This window comes from Stomoxys calcitrans, chromosome 4 (assembly GCF_963082655.1).
Source record: "Stomoxys calcitrans chromosome 4, idStoCalc2.1, whole genome shotgun sequence".
Classification (NCBI taxonomy): Eukaryota; Metazoa; Arthropoda; class Insecta; order Diptera; family Muscidae; genus Stomoxys; species Stomoxys calcitrans.
The window spans coordinates 4,135,887-4,161,505 of record NC_081555.1 but is presented as its reverse complement, the minus strand read 5'-3'; the positions used below and the strand labels follow the sequence as shown (position 1 = coordinate 4,161,505).

Genomic DNA, 25,619 nt, shown 5'->3' with positions numbered 1-25,619 from the left:
ACTCAGCTGTTTACGGTACACTTCCTAGTGATTATGTCATGGTATATACATTCTTATAGAACATATCATCAAAAGTTGTCGAAACAAACTTCTTTTGGGATTAGATGGCCATTAGGTGCATTCATATCTAAGTTTTTTATCCTTACTTCTAGGCCAAAGATATTTTAAAGGTGCCCAATTTTAATGAGTCAAAAAACAGAATCTGAATGGAATTTCTTTCTTTGCCATATAAACTCCACATAATGAATTGGTTAGCCTGTCTGGACATGCAACTATCGATATATCGAAAAAGTCGACAATTAGATTTTTTTAGCCACTAAAAGTCGACTTCGATTTTTTACTCAAATAGTCGATTCATCGAAAGTCGATTTTTAGATTCCTTTTCTACGCGACTTGGAAGTTGTCAGCAATTTTGCAATTTTCGTACTGTAAGTTTTGTTTTATATTCCAAGTTTTTCGCCTCTACTTCCTATAAAAATCGAAACTGTGAAGTTCTAAGTAATGTTTTAGTTGTGGGCAGTAACTAGCATTGAGATTTCTATGTGTTTGAGCCTTTGCAAAAAAGTTGTGGTGTGGCACCAGCAGCAGGCCCAGCCATGTTGGCCGCAAAATTTATATGCAAAGACCTAACCTCAAATGAAAGTGAATGAGTAGTATTTAAAACAAAAACATTTCTCCGTTTTATATGATTTTTCAGGTAGAAGATACGACGAGGACAAACTAAGGTAACGCGCCAGCATGTCAAGATTCTTTGCTACCGGTTCTGACTCGGAATCCGAGTCCGGAGAGGAAGAGGTCCAAATCCAAACACAAAATAAAGCCACTGCATACGTAAGTAAAATCGTTGCTTTGTTGTAATTGTTTTCAATACGTACTGTTTGTTCTATACAGCAATTCAGTGATGACGAAGAAGAAGTCAAGCGTGTGGTCCGCTCCACAAAGGAGAAACGTTATGAGAACATCACTGCACTTATTAAAACCATTCGCAATCACAAGAAAATCAAAGATATGGCGAGTATACTGACAACGTTTGAAGATTTAACCCGAGCGTATCAGAAAGCTTTGCCGGTTATCTCAAAGGAGGAGAATGGAATCACCCCCCGTTTCTATGTGCGCTGCTTGGCGGAGCTGGAAGACTTCATCAATGAAGTGTGGGAAGATAGAGAGGGGCGCAAGAATCTGTCCAAGAACAACTCAAAATCTTTGGGCACTTTGCGCCAAAAGGTGCGCAAGTACATTAAAGACTTTGAAGAAGATTTGTCCAAATTCCGTGAGAATCCAGACCAGGAGAGCGAAGCCGAGGACGAAGATGCTGCCGAAGATTCCGACAATGAAAAGCAGGGAGATGACTTTGGCACTGGTGCTGGTCGTGATTTCAAACAACAAATATCAGCCGAACAAAAGTCAGCCAAATCAGCGCCTGCTAAAGCCGAACCTGCGGACGATGAGTCCGAGGATTCTATCGATTGGGACTCCGATTCCGAATCCGAGTCTGAGTCTTCCGATGATGATAATCAGTATATGAACATTCGTGATCGTTTCTTGAAAAAACCATCCGGCAAGGAGGACAAAGAAGACCGTGAGGAACGCAAAAAGGAAAAGCGCACCAAGGAGCCAAAAGTACGTCGCAAACAAGAAGAGGACGATGAAGATGGTGAGTGGGAGATTGTTGTTAAAGGTCCTCTGGTCGAGAAGCCCAAGATGTTCGAAAAGGATGCAGAAATTGATGTTCCCCTGGTTCTTTCCAAATTGTTGGAAATTATGTCGGCACGTGGTAAGAAACGTACCGATCGTCGCATGCAAATCGATATGTTGTTCGAGCTATTGGAAATCGCCGAACAACATAATCTTGGCGTTGCTGTTGCAGTGAAAATCCACTTCAACATAATTTCGGCCATTTACGATTACAACCAGAAGATTTCCGAGCCCATGAAGTTGGAGCACTGGGCTAAGTTACTGGACGTCATGCAGAGCATGATGAAGTTGTTGCTGAACAACGAAAACATTACAATGAGCGAGAATGTATCGGAAGAGAATGAAGAATTCATTGAACCCACCTACTACATTCGTGGCTGTCCCTTGGCTGCTGTGGAACGCCTGGATGATGAATTCACCAAGCTGCTTAAAGAGTGCGATCCCCACTCAAACGATTACGTCATTCGCCTGAAGGATGAGGTCACCGTAACCAAAATCATTGAAAGTGTTTTGCAATACTTTGAAAAGGTTGGCAACAACAATGAACGTTGCCGCATCTATTTGCGCAAAATTGAACATCTCTATTACAAATTTGACCCTGAAGTATTGAAACGCAAACGTGGGGAGTTGCCTGCCACCACCGCTACTTCGGTAGAAGTAATGGATCGTCTGTGCAAATTTATCTATGCCAAGGATGATACCGATCGTATTCGTACACGTGCCATTTTGGCTCATATATACCATCATGCCCTGCACGACAACTGGTTCCAGGCACGTGATTTGGTTCTGATGTCCCATTTGCAGGACAACATTGACGCAGCCGATCCTTCCACCAAAATCCTGTACAATCGCATGATGGCAAATTTGGGTCTGTGCGCCTTCCGCCAGGAAAACGTTAAAGACGCCCACCATTGTTTGGTCGATCTCATGGTTACTGGCAAACCCAAAGAGTTGCTGGCCCAAGGATTGCTTCCCCAAAGGCAGCATGAGCGTTCCGCCGAACAGGAAAAGATTGAGAAGCAACGTCAAATGCCCTTCCATATGCACATTAATTTGGAATTGTTGGAATGTGTTTATCTCGTCTCGGCCATGCTCATCGAGATTCCCTACATAGCAGCTCACGAGTTTGATGCTCGCCGTCGCATGATTAGCAAAACATTCTATCAGCAACTGCGCTCCTCCGAACGTCAATCACTGGTCGGTCCGCCCGAATCCATGCGTGAACATGTGGTGGCTGCCGCTAAGGCTATGCGCTGTGGCAATTGGCAAGCCTGCGTCAATTTCATTGTGAACAAGAAAATGAACACCAAAGTCTGGGATTTGTTCTACGAATCTGATCGTGTACGCGAAATGTTGGTGAAATTCATAAAGGAGGAGTCATTGCGCACCTACTTGTTCACCTATTCGAATGTCTATACCTCGCTGAGTATTCCCTCGTTGGCTCAGATGTATGAATTGCCATTGCAAAAGGTTCACTCCCTGATTAGCAAAATGATTATTAATGAAGAGCTTATGGCTAGTCTTGATGACCCCACCGAGACTGTGGTCATGCATCGCTCGGAGCCCTCGCGTCTACAAGCCTTGGCTATGCAATTTGTGGACAAGGTCACCAATCTGGTAGATGTCAACGAGAAGATCTTCGATATGAAGCAGGGCAACTTCTTCCGTGGCAACATGGGAAATCGCGATCGTGGCTACAATCGCAATCAGAATAACCAAGGCTCCAACTGGGGTGGCCAAAGACGCGATAATCGCAATCAGCGCAACCGTAATCAACGCAATCAGCATCATCATCATAACAAACAGCAGCATCAGCAGCAGCAACAACAACAGCAACAGCACGAGCAACCCCTGCAACAAGTCATCGAAGAGGAGTAAAGCGCCAACAAGGACTAAAGGTATAGGTAGAAGAAGAGCGCGTTTATCAACACCACCAACCGTTGCAAGTTCCGTTCCCCTGCCGGTATTATGGACAATTTAGGCTATGTTTGTGATCTATGCCGATGTGCTCCCGGCCACATTGAATTTCCATATTTCTTTGTGGCCGGGGGGAGCTAAAGTTTGACTATATTTTTTTTCTTGTTCGTTGGTATTTATAACAGTAAAGTAAAACACTTGCAAAAGAAGGCAGACAGTTCTTTTTTGAATAAGCAAAACGCGTTATCCTTGTCCCTCATCGTGTTGTAAAGTAGGAAAGTCTTTTTTTACTAAATCCATTCAATTTAAAATAATATACAAACTTATATATATTATAATATATTCTAAATAAAAACTAAAAACAAACTCTACGAACAAACTGGGGCTCATGCTAATTATTTATGTGTCTTTCAGGTTGACACAATGGGGAATAAATCAAGAATTTCTGAATGGCTATTAAAAGGAATCCGGATTATTTAAAAAGAAGTTTTAGTTCAAAGAAATATTCAAGAAACCAAATAGGAAAAATATTCAAGATACCTTAATGGAAGAACTTTTCCACATACTTTTATGGAAGAACAATTCAGGATATGTTTATGAGAGAAAAAAAAGTTAAGCAACTATTTAAGATTTCAAGAACTTTGTACATGGAGGCAGGTGGTAAGTCATTTTTGTAGTTTGCCATTCTGAATTAAATTGTTTTGGATTAATATTTTGTTAGGTAATCGTAGAGAGTTGAAAATGTACGTACCAGCTAACAAAAAAAATAGTTACAACATTTAGTTGGAGCGTAGGCAAAAAGACCTATACCAGGCTTCATCTTGTTAAGAAGGTTGATCTAAAATGATTGCTCAAATTTTGTCATGGTATTAACACCTAAAGAGACAAAATATCGAGAAATTGTCAAAGCTTTATTTCACACCATAACTTGGCAAAGCGGTCATATAAATTACAGCGTGTAAAACTTTAATATCACTTTCCACAGCTGTATTTCTGTTACTTATAGTCACTTTGTAGCTCATACTGAGCATATGCCACGGTCGTAAAGACAATATATCTCTAGTAACACTGGCAAAGGCAAACTACTGTTCTGATTTTGCTACCGCATGATTTTTCTTTTTCATGGGATAGCTGTGAGCATCACGCAGGCTGGAACTTTGAGCTCCAATTTGTGTGGTTTATCACGAAAAGCTACCGTGCACGTCCATGGGTTGCGGGTATTGGAATGCTGCATAGGCATAAGCTGTAACGGCATCAGCTCTTGCTTCAATACTAAGTGCTTATGATGCTCGATATGAGAAGGCGAGTTATTTGCGCCTTTAAGTAACCAATGGCCATTAAGCTTCCTCAGCATTCGGTCGTATAGACCGGAACTAGCTAGCTCTCATATAAGAGCTTGACGAGGATCGCCACCGCCATATGCCAATGTTTTTTTGTTTGTTTTTACCAATATGATGTCACTAAAATATACCCACAAGGGAGGTTACAACTATACTGCGGGTGCTTAGTCCAACCCCCAGAGGCCTTTCTACCCTTAACCCAATGTAAGTTGCGTTGTCTACGTTGATAAATTTGAAGCTCGAACAATGTTTGCGATTTTGTTTCTACCAGTGGCTTATGTTTGTTGCTGTTGTAGCAGTGTGTTGTGTTTCGTCCATTCGTCTGCTCGGTTCAGTTAACTATCCAGGTATAGGAACTCTACGACTAATTTGGGGTGCGTCCAAACGGATCTGGTCCTGAGTCCAGGCTTCAATGGGCAGTTAAACATGTGGCGTGTGTTGTGTGGTCCCAGGTTACAATCGGGGCATACGTCTAAAACGTTAGCATCAATCCTATCTCTGTTGGAATTGTGGCTGCTACTCTGGTTCGCCAAGAGAGTGGCTATCTTCTTTAGGTGCAATAGGTGGCGGTCGATCTCTGAGGGCTGGGTTCATTCTAGCTGATAGCGTGTCTGCGTGAATGCTATATAGAGCCGTCTGTAACGCCGCCTTATTTAGAGATTCTCAAGGTGAGCGGATTTGAATTCGATTCCACCAGTCTTATGCCTGTCTATGCTTTTGTTGTTTTAGCAGTTTGGTGTTCTTTCTTTCGTCTGCTTGATTCTGTTGAGTGTCATGACCCAGGCATTTTGCGACTAAGATGGGGTGCGTCCACAGGGATCTGGGTCTGAGTCGAGTGGGTCTGGCCAGGCAGTTAAACAGGTGACGTGTATCGTGCGGTCCTTGGTTACAATCGGGACATACATCTTGCACGTCGGCATCAATCCTAGCTCTGTGGGAATTGAGGTGGCTGCATCTGCCGGAACGTAATTGAGCCAGAAACACTCTGGTTAGCCGGGGGAGGTCGATTTCTTCGGGTGCAATGGATGGGGGTCGTTCTCCAAGGACTACGTTCACCCGGTAGCCAATTACCGCATCTGCTACCGTGTGTGCATGAATGTTGTTTAGACCCGCTTGATATGCCCCTTGATCTAGAGGTTCTCTCTTGTAGCGCTGAACCTCACGCTCTAGATCATGTAGATATACCTTAAGGCTTCTGGGCGGTGGATATCTATCCACAAGATGATGATTTGGATGATTTCTGCGATAACAGCCCAAAAGGTATTGCTTGGATAGCATGTAGTTATGTCTTCGCACTGGTAGGATTTTTGTCTCCTGATGGTGGTGGTCCACATGAGAACTGAGGAGACAGCCCCTCGCAGTTCGGAACTCGACATTCTGACAGATCTGAATATTATTCCACTGCGTGTCACAAAGTTGACGAGACCACACTGGCGCTGCATAACTTACCACAGACCGGCCAATTGCTTTGTACGTGGTTAACAAGGTTTCTTTGTCTGCACCCCAAGTGCTGCCAGCAAGTGACTTGAGGACCTTGTTTCTACTTTTGACTTTATCGCAGATTGCTGTGGCATGTGGGGAGAATGTGTAAGAGCTGTCAAATGTGACGCCAAGTATTTTGGGACACTTGATGGTCGGAAACATTTCTCCATCGACCATCACAGTCAGCTCAGTATTTAACTCACGCGTATTTGTAGTGAACAATGTGGCTGAAGATTTGGTGGCGGATATCTTCAGATTTCTTGCAGCGAAATATGAGGCAAGCTCGTTGAGGTAGACGTTCAACCTATCGCAGATGTCATCAATGGGTGGGGGCCTGATGCCATGATCATACAATCATCCGCATATGATACGATCTCTATGCCGTCTGGAGGGGGTGGAATGGAGGATAGGTAGAGGTTAAACAGTGCCGGAGATATCACTCCACCTTGGGGAACTCTATGTTTCACTCTACGGTGTTTCGACTTCTTATCCCTAAATTCCACAAATGACTGGCGACCACACAGATAATTTGTGACCCTTCGTTTCAGGCCTGGCTGGAGGGACGTGTTGGCGATGTCCTCAAATAAGGTGAAGGGTATGTAAGATTCGGTCTGGTCGAAATTAGTCCGCTTTTACTTGATAAGCATACAAAGCATAATCATTAACAAACTCGTTATGCTCAAGTATTCGTCACTCTTGATGAGAAATCTGTGGGCTAGAGGGAAAATGAATCAATGTTAACAACAATGTCCGTTGAAAACGGCACATGTTTTTCCCCTTTTGGTGACTAATCCCACTGTGGGACAAAAGTTGCATAAAAATAAAAAACTTGCAACTTATGAAATATTTACCGATCACGATAACAAGAATATAGCCTAGTTTTATTACCCCTTTTGTAATTATTTGCAATTGATATTGGTAATTGCTTTGTAATAATTTAATTTGCTATAATAAATACAAGTAAACCTTGCATTTTTAAAATCAAAAGCACATGCATTGCGATAGGCTAGTTCTATAACGCGTTTTCATTGTAAATGACGCGCCATCATCCCATTTGGCTTCGAATGTACCATTCGACTCCCATTAAAGCTGAATGGTGCTAAATTTAGTTTTTGGCAAACCCTTGGTAGCTTTTTTTGCATCAATTAAAGCACATGCACTCATAATTTGTAATTAAAGCCTGCTTTATTATTTAAATAAAATTATTTTGATCTGTTTCATGTTTTGGGTTTAGGTTTGGGCTGTTTTTGGGTTTTTGGGATGTTTTGTCTGGTATTTGTCTTCAATAAACATATTCAAATGAATAGGGACATCATTATAGCATTATTATTTTAGGTTTTTGGTTTGGACTTGTTATTTCTTTTTTGGTTTTAGTATATTTTAATAATAATAATAATAATCTTCATAATAATAATAGTTGAGAGTATTTTTGTTCTAGTTTGGGGTTTGTTGCCTTCAAAATATATGCATGTATGTATGTAGGTATTATTGAATGCCTTTATGCAGAAAAATATTTAAAAAGCAAACCTGCATAAAGAGAAATTATAGAGGCTGAGCAGTTTGATAATGCTCTATTCAAGATCTGGAAAGACCAAATGGGCAACAGGAAATCACTGTTCAAGATATAATTGTTACTAAATGCCATTAGGTCTTAGATTATAGGCATGTGCACCAAAACAGTTGAAAATACTAAACCTTGAATCTTGAAGCCACGCGAAGTTTTCTTCGTGTGACTTCGTTCAGTTGACACAGAGTGGCCATTCCTTTAAGCTACTTCATTTCGTTGATGAAACTCATGCAAAGACAGTTTAGTATTCCTCATTCTTGATTACCATATTATATTAGTGATGTCCGTTCATCCTTCTGTCTGTCGAAAGCAGAGTCACTTTCAAAAGAATGAAAATGGATTAGGTTATATAATAGCGAAAGTCAGTTGCAGACACACTAAGACCATTTGCTATCCATTGGACCTTCTTTTGTTCATTTTTACCTCGGTAGCGATAGAACAAAGCTTTTGGTGGGAACCTATTCATGATCACCGCACTGGTAAGTGAAGCCATTGCCTAAGCCACCTCAATTTTTAATTAAACTCTAATTAAAAAGTATATTCCCAAAATGCCAGTAACCGATTTGATTTCTTGGGCGTTATACTTATCAAATACGGCTATAATTTTTATACTGAGTTCCCAAGATAGGTACATGCTTTGTGAAAATTTGCCCATGAACATTCTATTAAGGAACAGGGGAAAACTTCTCACATATCAATGAATGCTGTCCGATTTAAGTTTAAACTCAATGATAAGGGACCTTCTTTTTTTAGCCGAGTTCGAACGGAGTGCCGCAATGCGACACCCCTTTGGGGAGAAGATTTTTACATAGGCGCGACACCACTTGGAAAAGAAGTTTTAACATTGCAGGATACCTCACTAATGTAGCCGGTATTAGTAAGGGGATAACCACCGCTGAACATTTTTTTAATGTTCACGCAGGGATTTGAACCCAGACGTCTGTCGTTTTAGGCGGACCTGCTAACTTTTGTGCCACGTTGGTTTACAGGCACAAAAAAAAAACAACAAGAATTTCTGAGGCACATACATTGGTTGTTTGGTAACATTTACGCGATAAAGAAATATCCATCCCAAAGAAGGTATTTAAATGTGCGAAAACAACAACTCCTATATGTGATTTTTGTTTTATTTATAGGATAACGAATACAGCATCGAAGATGTCGAAAACATTAGGAGAGTATCCTCTCCAGCGCTCAAAAATGTTCTTATTTTCTCGCCAGGATTCAAACCCAGGCGTTCAGCGTCAACGTCAAACGTTCTATATTGACTTGAATTGTGACAAAATTATTGATGAAAATCTTATCAACTTATTTTATGAAAATCAAATATTGACTAAAAGTCCAAAAATTCTGGTATGTCCAATGACAAAAACCATTAAAGCAACACATAAATGAAACCCCGAATAACATATATCAAGGATGAAAGGTATTGCTTGAGTAAGCAAACATTATATTTGTCACAAATTCTGGCAAGAGTTCATCGCAAGAAACAAGTAATTTTATCATAAACAAAGTGCAACGTTTTTCAGAAAAGAAGTTTACTTGGAGAAATTTTCCTTTATGCTAAACGAATTATTTTTTTGCATGTACGGTGCCTCACAAATGTCGCCAGCATTAGGAGGGGGTTCTTGCCAGAATTCGAGCCCATGCCTTTAGCGTCATAGGTTGATAGCCATGATAACTTCTGCGCTACGATGGCCTACAATAGCAATAAAGGCTAAAATTTCTTCGGGGTCTCCGATCCTTCTACCAGGCAAAAAGATGAAGAGATGGAATCCCATAAAATGGAGTCCGGTTAGGTTAGGTTAAGGAAATGCTCCAGCGTCTCATCATCTTCCCCGCATGCCCTACACATGCTATCACTTGCCGTACCGATTTTACATAAGTGAGCCCCTAGTCCTATGTGTCCCGTTATGATACCAATAGCTATACTGACCTCCTTCTTGCTTCCTTTCAGTAATAACCTCGTCTTCTCACGATCTGGATCCCCCCCATAGGATTTTCGCCGTCTTACCGGCCGTTTCGCTGTTCCACAATGTTGCATGCGCATTCGTCGCCCACTCCCTTAACTCCGACTGCGTCGACCCGAAAGGCTTCGGGATAACCAAGTTTATTGACGGCAGTCCTCTGGCCTTCACCGCCAAATCGTCTGCCCTTTCATTTCCCCTTACTCCGTTATGGCCCGGCACCCAAATGATGCGGATTTTGCCAACCTCAGAGAAGGCGTTAATCTCCTTCTTAAACTGCAATACTGTTCGTGATCTTACCGTCCTGGTTGTTATTGCCCTTATGGCAATTTTAATGTCGGTAAAGATGTTCACAATCGACGTCCTCGCGTTAGCACCACACCACTTCACGCATTCCGTGATCGCCCGGATCTCCGCCTGCAGGACCGTATTATGGTCAGGCAGTCTAAAACAGATCTCAGTCCCTGGGTTCTCAATGGACAACCATTGGTTTTGTAGTTGTTGTCAACTAATAAATAAGTTGGACAACCATTAGTTTGGTAGTTACCGCTGTGGTAAATGCCAGCCAAAAACAACTGATCTTGAACGCATAGACTACAAAAAGAACTATTGGTCATTCCCTCATGAAATGCTAGCGTCATTTATGAGTATTAAAAACTGTCATCGCAGGTACCTTATCATTGAGATAACATTTTAATAGGACACTAATCAGTGATACAAGAAAAGAGTCTCCACAGTTCTCAAATGTGATATTTCTGAGATTTTTTGCAACACTCACCAATTAAGACCTATTTTACTAATTAGGAGAACTTGGTGACTTTGATTGCCAAAATATATTTGATGTCCTTAACATAAGACCTAATTCTACGAAAAGTGAACAATATTTAGACTCCTGTGGGGAGAACATTTGCATTTCAGCTTAATAAATATGGTCGTACATAAGGCATATATGGAAAAGGTTTAAAGAAAGTGGAAATATAAGATCAAACCCACTGATAAGGCATCTTTTCGTTACAATGTTTGTCATTTTAGTAGTTGAAGTTCACATTTTTAATAACTATTTCAATTTTAAATCTTCTTGTAGGTAAAAGCTGACAATTTAAGGACGCTGAAAAGTTTTTGGAAGAATGTCAAAGGATGAAGGAGTAACTTGACTTGTAATTATATGTGAAAATATGCGAAGAAATCTTCACTACTTGAGAGTGTCTATCATCACAGGAATATAGTCAAACAAGTAAGTGATATTTTTTTAAAACTTATACTTTTATGAATTGCCAATTATACTATCCTGGGCCCGAATTACTTCAACCGTGAACGAGTACAATCGTTCGAAATCTCTGTATTCTGAATTATGTATTTCTTTATTGAACGTGAAGTTATGAAATGTAAGAACGCGAATGTTTAAATGGATGCTAGTTTATAACAAATTCAATGTTACAGTGGGTTGTTGTTGTAGCCGTGTGATGAAGAACTCCATCGGGGCATTCCGGTACGTACAACCGGCTGCCATTAGATATACAAGTGGCATAACACCCATTAAATTCGAGATGAAATTCGATACGAAAGTGCACTTGATCACTGATCTGATGAGAGCTTATCCCTACTTCCGACTCATAGGCAACTAAAATCTTCAGAATTGTAACGAAAATTTGCCTTCACAAGGGAAATAAAGAAAAGATTGGGAGGGAGCACTAGCCTAAACAAAAGTGTAACAGATATCATAGGGCAGGATAATGGTATGAAAAAAAGAGTTTTGCCTTTGATGGTAAGAGGAGCATAATATAGGAGCTATTAAGTACAGTTATTTTGCTGACAGACTGGCTAAGGGAGTATGTATATTTAAGAAGTGTTTTTATAGGATCGTTATATCGATAGTATAATTATATATGTGTTTCTTTTGCAGTAGTAGTAGTAGTTGTGGAGTGTTGGAGGAGGGCATACATATGCATTACATATATTACTTAAATATCTCTTCATTCATCATATCGTTATTTTTGTTTTTTTTTTTTGGTTGGTTTGTATATATTTATTAGTAATCGTATATCAAAATAATATTTGATTTAGTCGCAAAAAATATCTACATTGTATGTTACTACGTACGTAATCATACAAATATGATTTACGTACGAATGCTTGATAGTATTTATGTAGGTAGTATTATTTATGGATGTATGTATGTATGTACTATGTATTATGAATATAATGGATGTAAATATTTATGCTTATTTTTTAGTGGTATGATTTATAATCACTTATTGTTACGAACGGTGTCTTGACGGTCTTGTGTGTAGTATCTCTTCGGTTCGTCCGTCCTTGGGATGTCGGTCCATTATTATTTTTGTTCTATTTGTGGTATATTTCTTCAGTCATGAAGTCTATCCTGTATATATACAGATATATTCGTCCAATATATCTTTGCTATCTAAAGTGATGTCAAAGTAGGGGGAGAGGCATGAACAGGATGAAAAAAAGGTAGAGAAAATGGTCCAACAAATTGGAATTATCGAAAAACCTAAGTAAATTTACATACTTCAAAAATCTTATGAAGAAAAATACTATTCCAAACTCCAATGACTTAGTGAAGTGGTCAATGACTTAGTGAAGTGGTTCAAAATGTAAGCAATCTTTAGAGAACTGACAAAATATCCCAACTCAACTTTTTTGCTTGATCTGTGATTAACTTTTCCATTAGTTAATATGATAGATTGTTGCTCTTCTTCTCCTAGAACACCTACAAATTTTTGCTAAATAGAGAAAATATTAGGGAATACTAGATATTGAATAGAAAACTTCGGCATCTATAGAAGGGGAATTACCCCAGTTCTTTGGTTAGCTTAGAATCTAGGTTGCCGGACATGACGATTAGACGTTATTTTGTCGATTTTTTGTCCAAAATTTGGCACTTTGACGCTTGACGATTTTCGCTGAGTCCCTTTATGAGTTGACGTTTTTTTCCCCGGGATTTATTTGTATTGAAATTAACCTCAAATTAGAGGACGAAATTTCAGAGTTATGGTTAACTATTGATTTTGAATAACTCTAACGCGTTGCTCGATTGTGTATCTTTCAATCATTACAATTGGGTTAGTCTGAATTTGAGAAATGTCAAATGAAATGCAGAAAAAAGCTTGACCGCTAGGTTTGGTTCACTTTCAACATCGGCTCTTAAAATTTAACCACCCTTTATATAATGAAGCATTTAAATGTTATTAGCCCTCAAATCATATTAGAGTTTGTGTTCCAAATTGTTTATTTGGGTTAGGTTAAGTGGCAGTCTGCCACCAGACTCACTTAGACGTTTTCGTCCATTGTGATACATCAGGAACAGAAGAACGAAGATGTCTTATATTTAGTTCCTACCGTTGAATCGTCAAGTTCGCTTGTTTGGGTTGCTTTTAGAATAAAAATTATACACTCATTAGCCCTTAAATCATAATAAAGTTTGTGTTCCAAATTGTTTGTTTGGGTTAGGTTAGGTTAAGTGGCAGTCTGCCATCAGACTCACTTAGACGTTTTCGTCCATTGTGATACACTAGGAACAGAAGAAGGAAGATGCTTTCTAGTTCCTACCGTTGAACCATCCAGATCGCTTGTTTGGGTTGCTTTTAGAATAAAAACTATATACTCATCACAAAGCAGTAAGGAAAGGCAAGAGTCGGGCGGAGCCGACTATATAATACCCCACCTGGTGTGCGTAGTACTTTTTATATGTAGAACTTATCTCGAAATCTAGTCAGACTTTAATTTGGATACCTATTGAAATATCAAATAGAACCTTGTATGATTTTCGTACGATGGAACAACAAATTTGGATTTCCACATCCTTAAATAGACATATTGGATAAAAGATTATATGGGAGTTATATCGAAACCTGTGCCAATTTTGATGACACATACTGGGAAGTCAAATAGAACATCTCACGCCCTATATTGAAGAGATGTGACCAAAATTGTGGCTTTTACAGTAAATGTTTTTAACTAAGCGGATTTGATATCGTGAATTGTGACTTCTTTGGCATAAATTTGTATTTCAGTTAAGCGATTTTTCAATTAACCAGTTTTTCAATTAATGGGTTTTTCAATTAACCGGGTTTTCAATTAACCGTTTTTTCAATTAACCATTTTTCAATTAAGATGAGTGAAATGTGTTAAAAAGTCTTTAAAATCAATTAGTTCAAGTGATTTTTTGCAATTAACCGATTTTTTTCAATTACAAGGTGTTCAATTAAGCGGTTTTGACTGTTTTCATATCTGAGTAGAATGAGTAATGGCCATTATAATATCAATATATCATTCAGCATTGCTTTGAAATGGTACATATCCATTTATACTACTCCATTTTGAGTAGTATGGGTTGGTATATTCCACTCAAGTCATGTATTTCTATATTTTTTGAAATGATTCATACTCATGCTACTTCAATTTGAGTAGTATGAGTTTGTAGGTCCTGCTAGCAACATTTCAAGCTCCGAGAATATCTTGCTACAGCGCTTTGAAATGATTTCAATTCGAAATATTTTATATGCTTTTTTGACTTTTAAATGATACACAGCAATTTATACTACTCCTATCTGAGTAGGTTGAATTGTTATGTTTTTCTACGACCATTTTAAGCTAAGAAAAGACCACTCGCCCAAGACATGAAACAACTTAGGCGAGTGGTATGGAAAACAATTAAGGGTTTTGTAATTAGCACGGAATTCCTGATTTAAAATTTCTTTTTCGAGGTTACTTATTTAGTTTGTAGAGCGCACAACAAGCCTATTAAGTGTATGTCCATAGTGGCAGGGGGCGGATTAATATCTGCACCCTCTTTTCAACCTAACCAAACATCATTGCTTTGGTATGGTACTTATCAACTTGTTCTACTCTTTTATGAGTAGATTGAGTTGGTATGTTCTTCTAAAAAGTGAATTATGTTTTTGATCAGTATTAACAAAGGATTATTTTTGTATAGAAATCTTTCATTCTCTTTATGGACCATTTTCGTTTTTTCCACCCTGTCATAGGAGTTATTATATTTCCCAGAATTTTGTGTGTGTATGTATGTAAGTGAATAGATGGTATAAGTGAGTGGTTCTTGTGAAGTAGAAGGTATCTGTCCTTGGTGAAGCCTTTTGTTTTAGTCCCTTGGCATTATTTCGATGCATTCGATGGAATGTTGTTAAAGTTTGTGTTCTCTTTTAGTTTTTGTTTTTTTTTTTATTTAGTTAATATTTATTGTTATCTCTTTATTAATAATATTTATTATTATTACTTTGTTTTGTTTTTCTTCATTGGTTTGGTTTATGTTTAAGCGATTTTCCATTATTTATTCGTTAAGTGGGTGTGCCTCACAGTAGGTATGTATGTATGTCTGTCCTACGATGCCAATGCTGTTTTTGTTAAGTAGTCAACGAGACTTTGTTGCTGTTTTTCTTCTTGTTCTTCTTCATTTTTGTTTTTAGGGTTTTAGTTCCAATATCTAAAGGAATGCAAGCGTTTAAACCACACTGCAAACGTTGTTGAATGTTCCGTATGTCACCTCAGGTTCTTTTGTTTGTTATTTGTTCGAGTGTGTGTGTGTGTTAAGATGTGTATGTATGTTTGTATTATGTATCGCAGCTGTAGAATTTGCAAAATTTCAAATAACGCTTTTACTGAAAATCATATGGTTATGACTAGTAGATAATGTAGGATATTCTTCATCTTGGACTACAACGACAACGACGACGAGATGGTCCTGAAGACGTTTACTTCCGTTTAGATGTGATTTAACAAAAATCTTATTAGAGTGATAGAGAGGGAAAGGGAGAGAGTCTAGAGTTTATAATGGTTGAAATTTTTGGTATGAAAATGTTGACGACGGAGAATCCTGGTTGAAAAGCTTCATGTTATGCTAATTTGTAGGCGGCCATTTAAAGTTTCTTGTACCAATACAAATAATGTTCACCATCTTCAACCATCAGTTCATCGACACCTAAGAGAGACAGAAATAAGAAACAAAAATTAATAAGTGGATAAGTTTTGTTATGCTGTATGTCTTGTTTACTTACCCACTGGAGCTATAAGTTGATTTCCTGGTGCATTATTTTCATCGGGAAGTTCGGGCAACCGATAGAGAAGCCAATAGTTGTAGCTAGATGAACAAATATTGAATACATGAATGAATCGAAAGATATTATTGCGAAAAATTCTTGAGCGACATTATTGATAACCAAGAAATAGAATATAGTCATAGAGTAGATATAAGTCGATGTGGTGTTAACTTAGACCTAATTTGAAAATGGATTTTAATCCATTGTATTGTATGTCAACCTGCAACAATTGCCGAATCCAAGCAATATTAGATAGATTCATTACAATAAGCAACACGATAATGTTGAACAAGATCTTAACCAATATAAGATACATTATTTGCAATGAGCAATGAAATGTATCGCGAATAATTATGCACTGCGTGAGTATTTATTGGATATTTACCCAATGAATACCTTTTTTGGGTATTTATAAATTTTCAGATATTTTGGTAACTGAAAACATTTTGTACCTTTTTTAATAATTTCCTATTCTTTGTATATAAACTTCTGAGGCAATGAATTGCTAATTTTCATCCGATTTCGATGAATTTTGGCACAGTGAGTTTTGGTATACTTCTACCCCTGTTAGTTGAATGTTGTCCAGATGGAACGATATTCAGATATAGCTGCCATATAGATGGATCTCTCGATATAGAGTGTTAACCCAAAAAAAGAACATTTTTCATCCGATGTCGATGAAAATTGGCACAATGAATTCGGGAAGACACCTTCCCATTCCTAACAAATGTGGTTCAGATCGGATGTTTGGATATACAGCGGTCAAAAAAGTATTCATCATTAGCAAAATTGATAATAAATTCACTTATTTTGGGTAATTGAAGAAAATTTAAAGTAAACAAATAATGCAGTTTTATGCAATAGTTTATTTTTCGTAATATGTTTTAAAATAAATTCAAAAAATAAATTTAATTAGCACAAAAAATGCAATTTTATATAATAACACCAAAAACAGAACAAAAAAAGTATTCATCATTGATGTGCTATCATCAAAGTCAAATTCAAATATTATTTGGGAATCCCCCTTTTCTGTTTTATTTAGTAAAGGAGGCTTTGCCCTTGACAGCAAATATTTAATTTCATTGAAAATATAGTTTTTGTCAAAATGGGTCGTAAGCAAAACGAGGTTTCTGATGAGGTAAAAGTTTTGATAATAAAACACCACAGGAATGGTTTAACTCAAAAAACTATCAGTGAAATATTAAATAGACCACGATCTACTATACAATCCATCATCAGAAAGTGGACAGAAACGAAAACTGTTGACAATAAACCAAGATCTGGTCGACCAAAAGCACTTTCAGTTGGAGATGTGCGTTGGCTAGTGCGGCAAGTTCAGAAAACTCCGAAGACAAATGCGACCATTCTTCGTAAAAACACTATGGAATATTTAGGGAAGGAAGTTACTACACAAACAATTCGAAATATACTCAAAAGGCATAGTTACAGAGGAAGAACTGCACGTAAGAAGCCCTTTATAAATAAAATAAACCGAGTGAAAAGGCTAAACTTCGCAAAAATGTATGTAAAACAGCCCGAATCATTTTGGAAAACAGTCATTTTTGCAGACGAGAGCAAGTTTAATCTTTTTGGGTGCGATGGAAAGGTCATAGTGTACAGAAAACCAAATACAGAGCTTGAAGAACGAAACACAGTTGCTACTGTAAAACATGGTGGAGGTGGTTTAATGGTTTGGGGGTGTATGGCGGCTTCAGGAGCGGGAAATCTTGAAATTATTAATGGAGTAATGTATCATAAGTATTACATTGACATTTTAAAGAGGAATTTAAAAGATAGTGCTGTAAAACTTGGGCTTGGTAATAACTTTCAATATTATCAAGATAATGACCCCAAACATTCTGCTTTAAATACCAAGATGTGGATGCTGTATTACTGCCCCAAAGTCATTAAAACTCCTCCTCAAAGTCCCGACTTGAACCCAATTGAACATCTTTGGGAACATCTCGAACGCAAATTGAGAACGCGCAATTTTTCGAGCAAGAGTCAAATGCAACAGGTGATAATGGAGGAATGGACTAATATAGACCAAAATATAACCGCTAAATTAGTCCAATCGATGTCAAACCGTTTAAAAGAAGTTATAAGACGCGGTGGTCGAATAACAAAGTATTAATTTTTTTAAATTATGTTATTTATTTTTTTGTTTTTTTGCAATGATGAATACTTTTTTTGTTTAATTTTTTGTGTTCAGCTGTAAAATGGCCCTTTTTGTTCCAATAAATACTATTTTTTTCTTTAAAAACAATGAAATTGTGTACATATATATCACACAAGCACTACTGCATCATTAGTTTAATATGTTTTTATTCCAATTGTCTTTTGTAGACTTATTAAAAAAAAAACATTGAATGATGAATACTTTTTTTGACCGCTGTAGCTGCCCGCTGGATAGACCCCCCGCTCTCCCGGTATTGAGTATTAAAGCCATAAAAATCTATTTATTACCAAATTTCGATGGGTTCAGTGAGTTCGGAAAGATCCTTTCTCTGTCTACATGAAAGCTATATTCAAATATTGTCCGATTTGGACTATAATAGGTGCGAGTAGTAGGGTAAAGTGCAACGACTGTTCCGAATTTGAGCTAAATTGGGTAATAAATACCGTCTGTTAGTGACTTAAGACCCTTTACCGAGATATATGCCTATATAGCAGCTATATGGGCCGAGCTGGACCGTATTCGGCTCAGATATCTAGGGGTGGGGAGGCAACCGTAGCGCAAATGTTAACATGTTCACGCATGGGTTTGAATCGTGACAAGAACATCAAAAAATTTTCAGCGGCGGTTTCCCCATCCGTTTGGACTGGGCTATTAGAACTTGGTCCCTTAGCATGTCCGCTTATGGCGCTGAACGCCTGGGTTCGAATCCTGGCGAGAACATCAGTAAAAAAAATTATAGTGGTGGTTATCCCTTCCTAATGATGGCTACATTTCTGAGGTGCTATGCCATGTAAAAACTTCTTCCCAGAGAGTTTATCGCACTGCGGTACGCCGTTCGAACTCGGCTATAAAAAGGAGGCCCCTTATCATTGAGCTTAAACTTGAATCGTACAGCACTCATTGGTATGTGAAATGTCTGCCCCTGTTCCTTAATGGAATGTTCATGGGCAAATTTGCGCTTGAAGGGACTTAACTTGGCCGGAAGCTGTTAAAAAAAGCGACTGTTATCACCCCGAGATCGGTCCATATGGTAGCTATATCAAAATCGGGTCCGTTCGGAATCATAAAGGATATGGATAACGACGAGCTCCACACAACTCGCAGTTTTAAATTTCAGCGAAATCGGAGAATAAATGCTCCTTTGATGGGCTCAAGAGCCTAAATCGCCAAATCAAGTATGGCAGATATATCTAAATATGATCAGATTTTGCCCATTCATTAACTTAACCTGCATATGGAAAAAACACGGGTCTGTGGCAAACTTCTCAATTTTTAAAGGCTGTAGCGTGATTACAACTGATGGACACACATACGGACGGATGGAGAGATTTTACGAAGATCAAAAATATAATACGCACGTACTTTGTAAGGTCGGAAATGGAAATGGAGGTGTTGCAAACGGAATGACTTAATGAATATACCCCCTATCCTATGGTGATAGATATAAAAAACAGATTTGCTACCCGACCCAAAGAAGTGTCGTACTGCGGAACGCCGTTCGGACTCGGCTATAAAAAGGAAGTCCCTTATAATTGAGCTTAAACTTGCATCGGACAGCACTCATTGATATGTGGGAAGTTTAGTGGAATGTTAATGGGCAAATTTGCATTTTTGAATCCTGTATTGGCCATCTATGATAATTTGCAGAATATAACCTTCTAGAAAACTATTCGTATTCCTCCGAGTTTTTCCAAAATAAAAAAAACCCCGTAATTGGTAATTTCTATATAAAGTAGATGATTATTCCCTCCCCCCCCCCCACACACACAGTTAAATATATGTTTCATCGGTATTTTTGTTAACTTACCCTCTGGGCTCCTCTTTCATGCCGGCTAAAGTATGCACATAGTGCCCATTGGGCCATTCTCGAGCTTCAAATGCAAATCTAAACATTTTCCCAAAAAAAAGTGTATCAGATTCAGATCATGTAAAAGTTTTTACTTTCAAATCATACCTTGGATCCATTTCTGCTGCTTGTGTCATGGCCTTAAAGAAACTTGTGTTTTTCGGGGACACCAGCGACAATGTAAACGATTGCGTTACATTTGAGCCCACCCACAAGGTGTACGTGTATGAAACATTTCTGGAATCCGACTCCTCCGCCGATGAAGTTAGTCCATAGGGCACTGCTAATTTTTGTTCGCCATTTTCTAATAGTATTTCATTGTTTGCCAAGTGGCCTGTTTGTATAGCACAACCAAAAAAAAACTTAAAAATCTAATCTTACCTGAAGTGGGATCACTGTTTTCACGTATAACGTGATCACATTGAAGAGCTCGTACAGCGCCCAAGCCCTTCCAACCCAAGGCCAAAACGATATCGGCAGTTAGACCTACACCGATATCGGGATCCTGGCCATCCTGCAGGGGTTCCTCAGTCCAGCCTCCTTGAGGGCCTTGTCTGCTCAAAATCCATCGTGAAGCAGCTGTCCTATTCCATGTTCCTGCGGGATCATTTTCCAGATCTTGCAAAGCCTGCATGGCCAAGGCGGTGCTGCGAAGTGAACCGAAACTGCCACGAGGATCTTGGAGGCTTGCAAGACCGCGGGCAGGTCTTCGCACAAAATGTTGCAGGTGGCGATGCCTGTGGTCAGTTACAATGCAGCGTAATGCCAAAATAACCTATGTAGATGGTTTGGATTAACTACATTACAATAACATTTCCATTAGACTTATTGTACTTACCATAGCATTAGTATCCACATTTTGATCCGCTACTCCACTGGCTATATCCAACAGCCTACGTATTTGCCTTTTGCGCACATGAGCCGCCGAACTACAGGCTGCTAGTGTTGTCAAAGCAAACTCAATGTCTTGCGTGGGCTCATGGTGCTGCAGAGTGGCCACCAAATCATGACCATGAAAATGCTTGGGATCCTTACACAGCGAACCCAAAGCCAACACATAACGTGCCAATCTCTCCAAATTTAAAGGTTTGGGCAGCGTATGATGGCGATCGAGCATAGCCAATATCTCAATTTCCATTTCCTTCACCGACAACATGTCCTCCAGCTCCTGTATTTTCTGAACATGATCATCGGGATCCGAAGGATCTCGTGCCCCAGACAATTCCTTGGAGAGTATGACAACATGTGTATCATTTCCCCAACCATAGTCGGCGGCTCGTTTCTCTTTTAACCAATCCAAGGCTTTTTGTATGGCCTCCTGTTCCTTTTTATCTGGTCCAGCCGAGCCAATAATCTCGTGGACAGGTGCTGTAGTTGCCGGTGTTGATGTGGTTGGCTCGCCTGTTGTCATCTCGGCCGTATCGACTTGTACGGCTTGCATTGAGACAACAGCGGTTGCCGGCGTTTCAGTTGTGGCCGCGTTGACTGTGGAAACATTCGAAGTTGGACTCGTTGCTAAGTTAACCTCCACGGGTGTGGCGGCAGTACCTGAATTTGTGGCATCGACGAATTTCGGATTTTGTATTAACTGTAGGCTTACGATAAAGAGACTTAGAAACAGCAATCCACCGCTTGATCTTTTATTATCCTGAGACATTTTGCTGAAATGTGAGATGAAAAAAAAGACAAGTTGTAAGTATAGATTTGAGTGATAAAGGTGTGAGTATTTGAGGCAATCCCAGTGTTCAATTGTACGTGCTTTCTAAAATTATTTGTTTAGTGTATATAATTCAGGTAACAGTTTTCTCAAAAAACCTATCCTTTTTAAAACTGAGTGTTATAGGAGAATATTACATTTTTTTTAAACCCAAGATATTATTTTTGGATAGATGAAAATTGGAATTCCAATAACAAAGGTTTGAGTATTACACTCAATTCTTCATTTGAACTTTTGTTCTAAATTTTTTGTAGGTTTGAAAATAGACTTGATTTTGCATTTACTTCATGACAATTTTTATACAAAATTATTTTTTCATATTTCAACTTTAAGTTTTAAAATTGATGTAGGAATAAACGGGATCTCGTATGTGAGACGTGTCGTTAAGGAAGTACACACATTTTAAGTTTAAAGATAAAGAGTCCAGGGAACACCCTGTATAAGAAGATTATTATTGCTCTGGGGAAGTATATTGCTTCCGTATAACATGTAGATAGAGGCCACCGTGGCGCATAGGTTAGCAAGTCTGCCTATGACGCCGAACGCCTGGGATCAAATCCCGGCGTGAAACATTTTCAGCGGTAGTGATCCCTTACAATTGGTGGCTACCTTTGTGAGGTATCCTGTCATGTTAACACTTCTCTTCCAAGTGGTTTTGCTATGCCGCACGCCCTTCAGACTTGGCATAAAAATAGGCCCCTTATCGCTGTGATTAAACTTAATCGGACTGCCCTCATTAATATGAGAAAAGTACTCCCTGTTCCTTAATTGAATGTTCACGGGAAATTTAGAAGTTAGTAGTATAACATTGGTATTATCCGATTGCCACATATTCTTAATTCACAATAAGTAGGTTTTCTCCCGAAATGCCGTAAGGTTTGATGACGGTCCAAATAGGTCCAAAATTTTAAGGACAGGCAAATTTCTCTAAAGACTTGCATTTTGAATATATAAATTTTAACAAACTAGATCTATGGTTCACCCTTGAGAATATGTCGTCTATACATTTTGACTCCTGGGGAAAAGCCATGGCCAAAGTTATTCAACGAGTTCGATTGAAATATGCAACCCAGAAAAATTTATAAATATCAGAAAGTGGGCCTTTTAAATGTTGTTAGTGCTTGAATCCAAAGCAGTGCCCAAAAATGACTTAGTTTCTCCAACTCACAGTGTTGTATGCAAACAACGATGAACGTTGGGTACTTCTTACTTGTTGATTATGCATACATGCACATATAAAAACACCCTACAAATTGAACGCGTGGACCTTTCTTGTTATGATAGTGGTTTCTTTGTTTCAATTTATAAGGAAACCACCCTATTCCATTAGTTTTGTGTGGATATTTGCATAAATTTATCCTTTTCTTTGTCCTTCCACATGTAGTGTAGGGGGAGAGGGTTTTTTTTTATGGGGGTTAGCCAATTCCGGTCTATCATTTCCGTTGCCATACTCGAATGCATTTTGGCCATCGTTAGTGATAGCTAATACTTAGTAACAGCTTGACAAAGTAAGAATGACTACTATTTTTGAAAATTTGTTGCTTTGTTGCTTTTTGAGCCAAGAAGTGTTGTCACTTTGTTTATTTAGGCAATGTTGGGGTCATACAAGTACAACACCATTGCCACCACCACCATGATGACGAAGACAAGTCAGAGTCCTTTTAAGTTTTGTTTTTGGTTTTACTTGTAAGGGTCGTCGGAAATAAGTGCGTGTGTTGGAGTGTGTTTGTGTGGGTCTGAGTGTTGGCAAGGAAGTGATATCGATTATTTTTTATTTCTGTCCCAATAATAATTATTCGGCGTTCTCAAAAGGAAAGTGTTTCTTTTTTCACTTTCGTAAGAACTGCAAAACAACAAAATCCCCCAAAAACAACCTCCGATGAACTCGAGAGGCGGTGGCAGTGCCAACGGCTGCGGCAAGGATACTCAAACAAAACAGCTGCTAATGAATTTGAACTATTTTTATTTGTATGTCCTCCAAGATGAATAATAGATGTATGTGGTTGTAGATGACCGACCAATACCCATACACAAAGCCATGTCCTTTACACACATTTGGGGAAAATATTTATAAACTCTTTTTTTGTTTTTAAATATGGATGGTAGGGGTGTTGTATAAATGACGCTTATAGACATATGGAGAATCCTTTTTTTTTTGTTTACATACATATGCACAAATTTTCTAGGATGTAAGCAAAGGGATTTCATCTAATATAGGTATAGGTATATGTACGTGTATGTGTACATATACATATGTATTCTGTGGTATTTCATTAACTTCTTGTCGTCGTCCAAGTTCACAAAAATTCGAAAATTTTCACCAACTCTATACTACAGATGTGTGCTTGTATGTGTAGGTACACATGTACACACACATCTACATTGCTTCATACATACATATTATGTGTTTGTATGTGTATATCCTTTATATGTCTTGTTAAAGGCAGAGACAAACAACAATCAGAAGATAACAAAAATAACAACAATTTGTGCACCTCAAAAGTGGAGTTGTTACAACAAACACAACAAATGTCAAGTGTTACATAATTGTTAAAATTGCCATCCAGATGACAATTTTGGGGCCCATCCCAAGAGACCCATAAAATCCCGTCTATACCGAGACCATCTGTTTCTTTTTTTTTTGGTTTGGTTTGGTTTCAAACCCCAGTCAGACAGACGACCGGCCGTCTGTCACACCCACCCAATGCAAATGATTGCCTTGTGGGGCCATTCGAAAACTAGTTATATGAGTGAGTAATCATCATTATCATCATCATAATCTTCATGCTGGGCGCCACCAATCAGCAATTTCCCAAGTAATGACCACTAAAAAGTGCGTCCGAATTTCGTTCTCCTACCTACTTTGCCTGCAATGTGTGAATCATTCTGCGTCTTACCTGTGTTACACTTGGCTTTGTTGATAATTTTTGGGGGATAATCCAAACTGGGGACTTTTTGCGGGTTTTCCTTGCCGCTTTCAGCAAAAAAGGATTTACCAAGGAGTAGAAGTTGCTCACTGTTGCTTGATGGGCAATTCTCTGCAAGAGTTGGATTGGATTTGGTTTTTATGTAATCGTTTATGAAACATGGATGATTCGCTCACAGGCTTGTCGAGTTAGCCTCATTATTCCATTGATTGGAATACAGTGAAATAAAATCTGAGCTGTAAATTGCAACCGCTTTTAAGGTTACTACACTGCTGGGATACTTTTTCGAATAAAAAAATAAATCAAATCCTTTTTTCACTTTATTGCTTAACACTGTATTTTTCCTTATGGCTTGACTATTGGTTGCTAGATTTTTTCACTTTTTTCCCAGCAATTTCTTTGTGTTAAATTTTTGGTTTAATTTCTTTTCGTTTTTTGGGATGTGGTAGTTGTGGCTGGTTCTATGTCCTTTTCTTATACGATTAGGCAATATTTTCTAATTGCGTCTTTTCCACACTGCTTCGTTCACAGTTCGGTTTGCCTTTGACGTTTACGAAGCAATACTTCACAATTCTTGACATTTATTTTTCTATTTATGTTGTCTAAGGACCAAACAGGACATAGAGCACTAGACGAGTTGGTGCTACTCTTGTCAGCTGTTGTCATTTTTTATTCTGACAGTTTTCCAAACGCCTTACATATGTTTTCAAATGTCCTGTATGGTTGTAATTATCCGTTTTGGAGCTAAAATTGCAGATGTCCTTCTAGCTATTGAGGGTTGTTGAACAAGCTAAAGGAAAGTGTTTAGTAAGATGTATAGCCGTCAGGTGGGCTTCATGTATTTTAGGGTGAAATAAAAAAATGTAATAAATATATAGTGGAGACTTTTGTAGAGTTTTTTTTTT

At 38.5% G+C, this 25,619-nt stretch overlaps 2 protein-coding genes across 3 annotated transcripts; one reads left to right on the top strand and one right to left on the bottom strand.

The window, feature by feature from the left end:
- Positions 1-348: 348 nt before the first annotated feature.
- On the top strand, positions 349-3,991 carry LOC106085740 (eukaryotic translation initiation factor 3 subunit C). The gene is made up of 3 exons (XM_013250138.2): positions 349-428; positions 698-831; positions 892-3,991. Exons 2-3 carry the CDS (start codon positions 739-741, stop codon positions 3,571-3,573), a joined length of 2,775 nt encoding a protein of 924 aa, XP_013105592.2. The 5' UTR covers positions 349-428; positions 698-738; the 3' UTR covers positions 3,574-3,991.
- A 3,669-nt stretch (positions 3,992-7,660) lies between these two features.
- Positions 7,661-25,279, bottom strand: LOC106085741 (uncharacterized protein CG3556). 2 transcript variants are annotated; one of them, XM_013250140.2, is made up of 8 exons: positions 24,891-25,279; positions 24,685-24,825; positions 20,909-21,731; positions 20,452-20,845; positions 20,179-20,374; positions 20,032-20,109; positions 16,004-16,086; positions 7,661-15,927 (listed from the first exon to the last, which is right to left on the bottom strand). In XM_013250140.2, the coding sequence occupies exons 3-8, from the start codon at positions 21,725-21,727 to the stop codon at positions 15,866-15,868; spliced, it is 1,632 nt and encodes a 543-aa protein (XP_013105594.1). In that variant the 5' UTR covers positions 21,728-21,731; positions 24,685-24,825; positions 24,891-25,279; the 3' UTR covers positions 7,661-15,865. The 2 variants fall into 2 exon arrangements, with proteins under 2 accessions (XP_013105594.1, XP_013105593.1); XM_013250139.2 differs by having other exon boundaries at positions 24,685-25,279.
- Positions 25,280-25,619: the final 340 nt, after the last annotated feature.

Coding starts and splice junctions, on each gene's coding strand:
- LOC106085740 (XM_013250138.2), top strand. CDS start 739: ATGTCAAGATTCTTTGCTACCGGTTCTGACTCGGAATCCGAGTCCGGA. Junction 832..891: donor AAAATAAAGCCACTGCATAC/GTAAGTAAAATC, acceptor TGTTCTATACAG/CAATTCAGTGATGACGAAGA.
- LOC106085741 (XM_013250139.2), bottom strand. CDS start 21,727: ATGTCTCAGGATAATAAAAGATCAAGCGGTGGATTGCTGTTTCTAAGT. Junction 20,110..20,178: donor GCAGCAGAAATGGATCCAAG/GTATGATTTGAA, acceptor GAAAATGTTTAG/ATTTGCATTTGAAGCTCGAG. Junction 16,087..20,031: donor ATGAAAGAGGAGCCCAGAGG/GTAAGTTAACAA, acceptor TTGTTCATCTAG/CTACAACTATTGGCTTCTCT.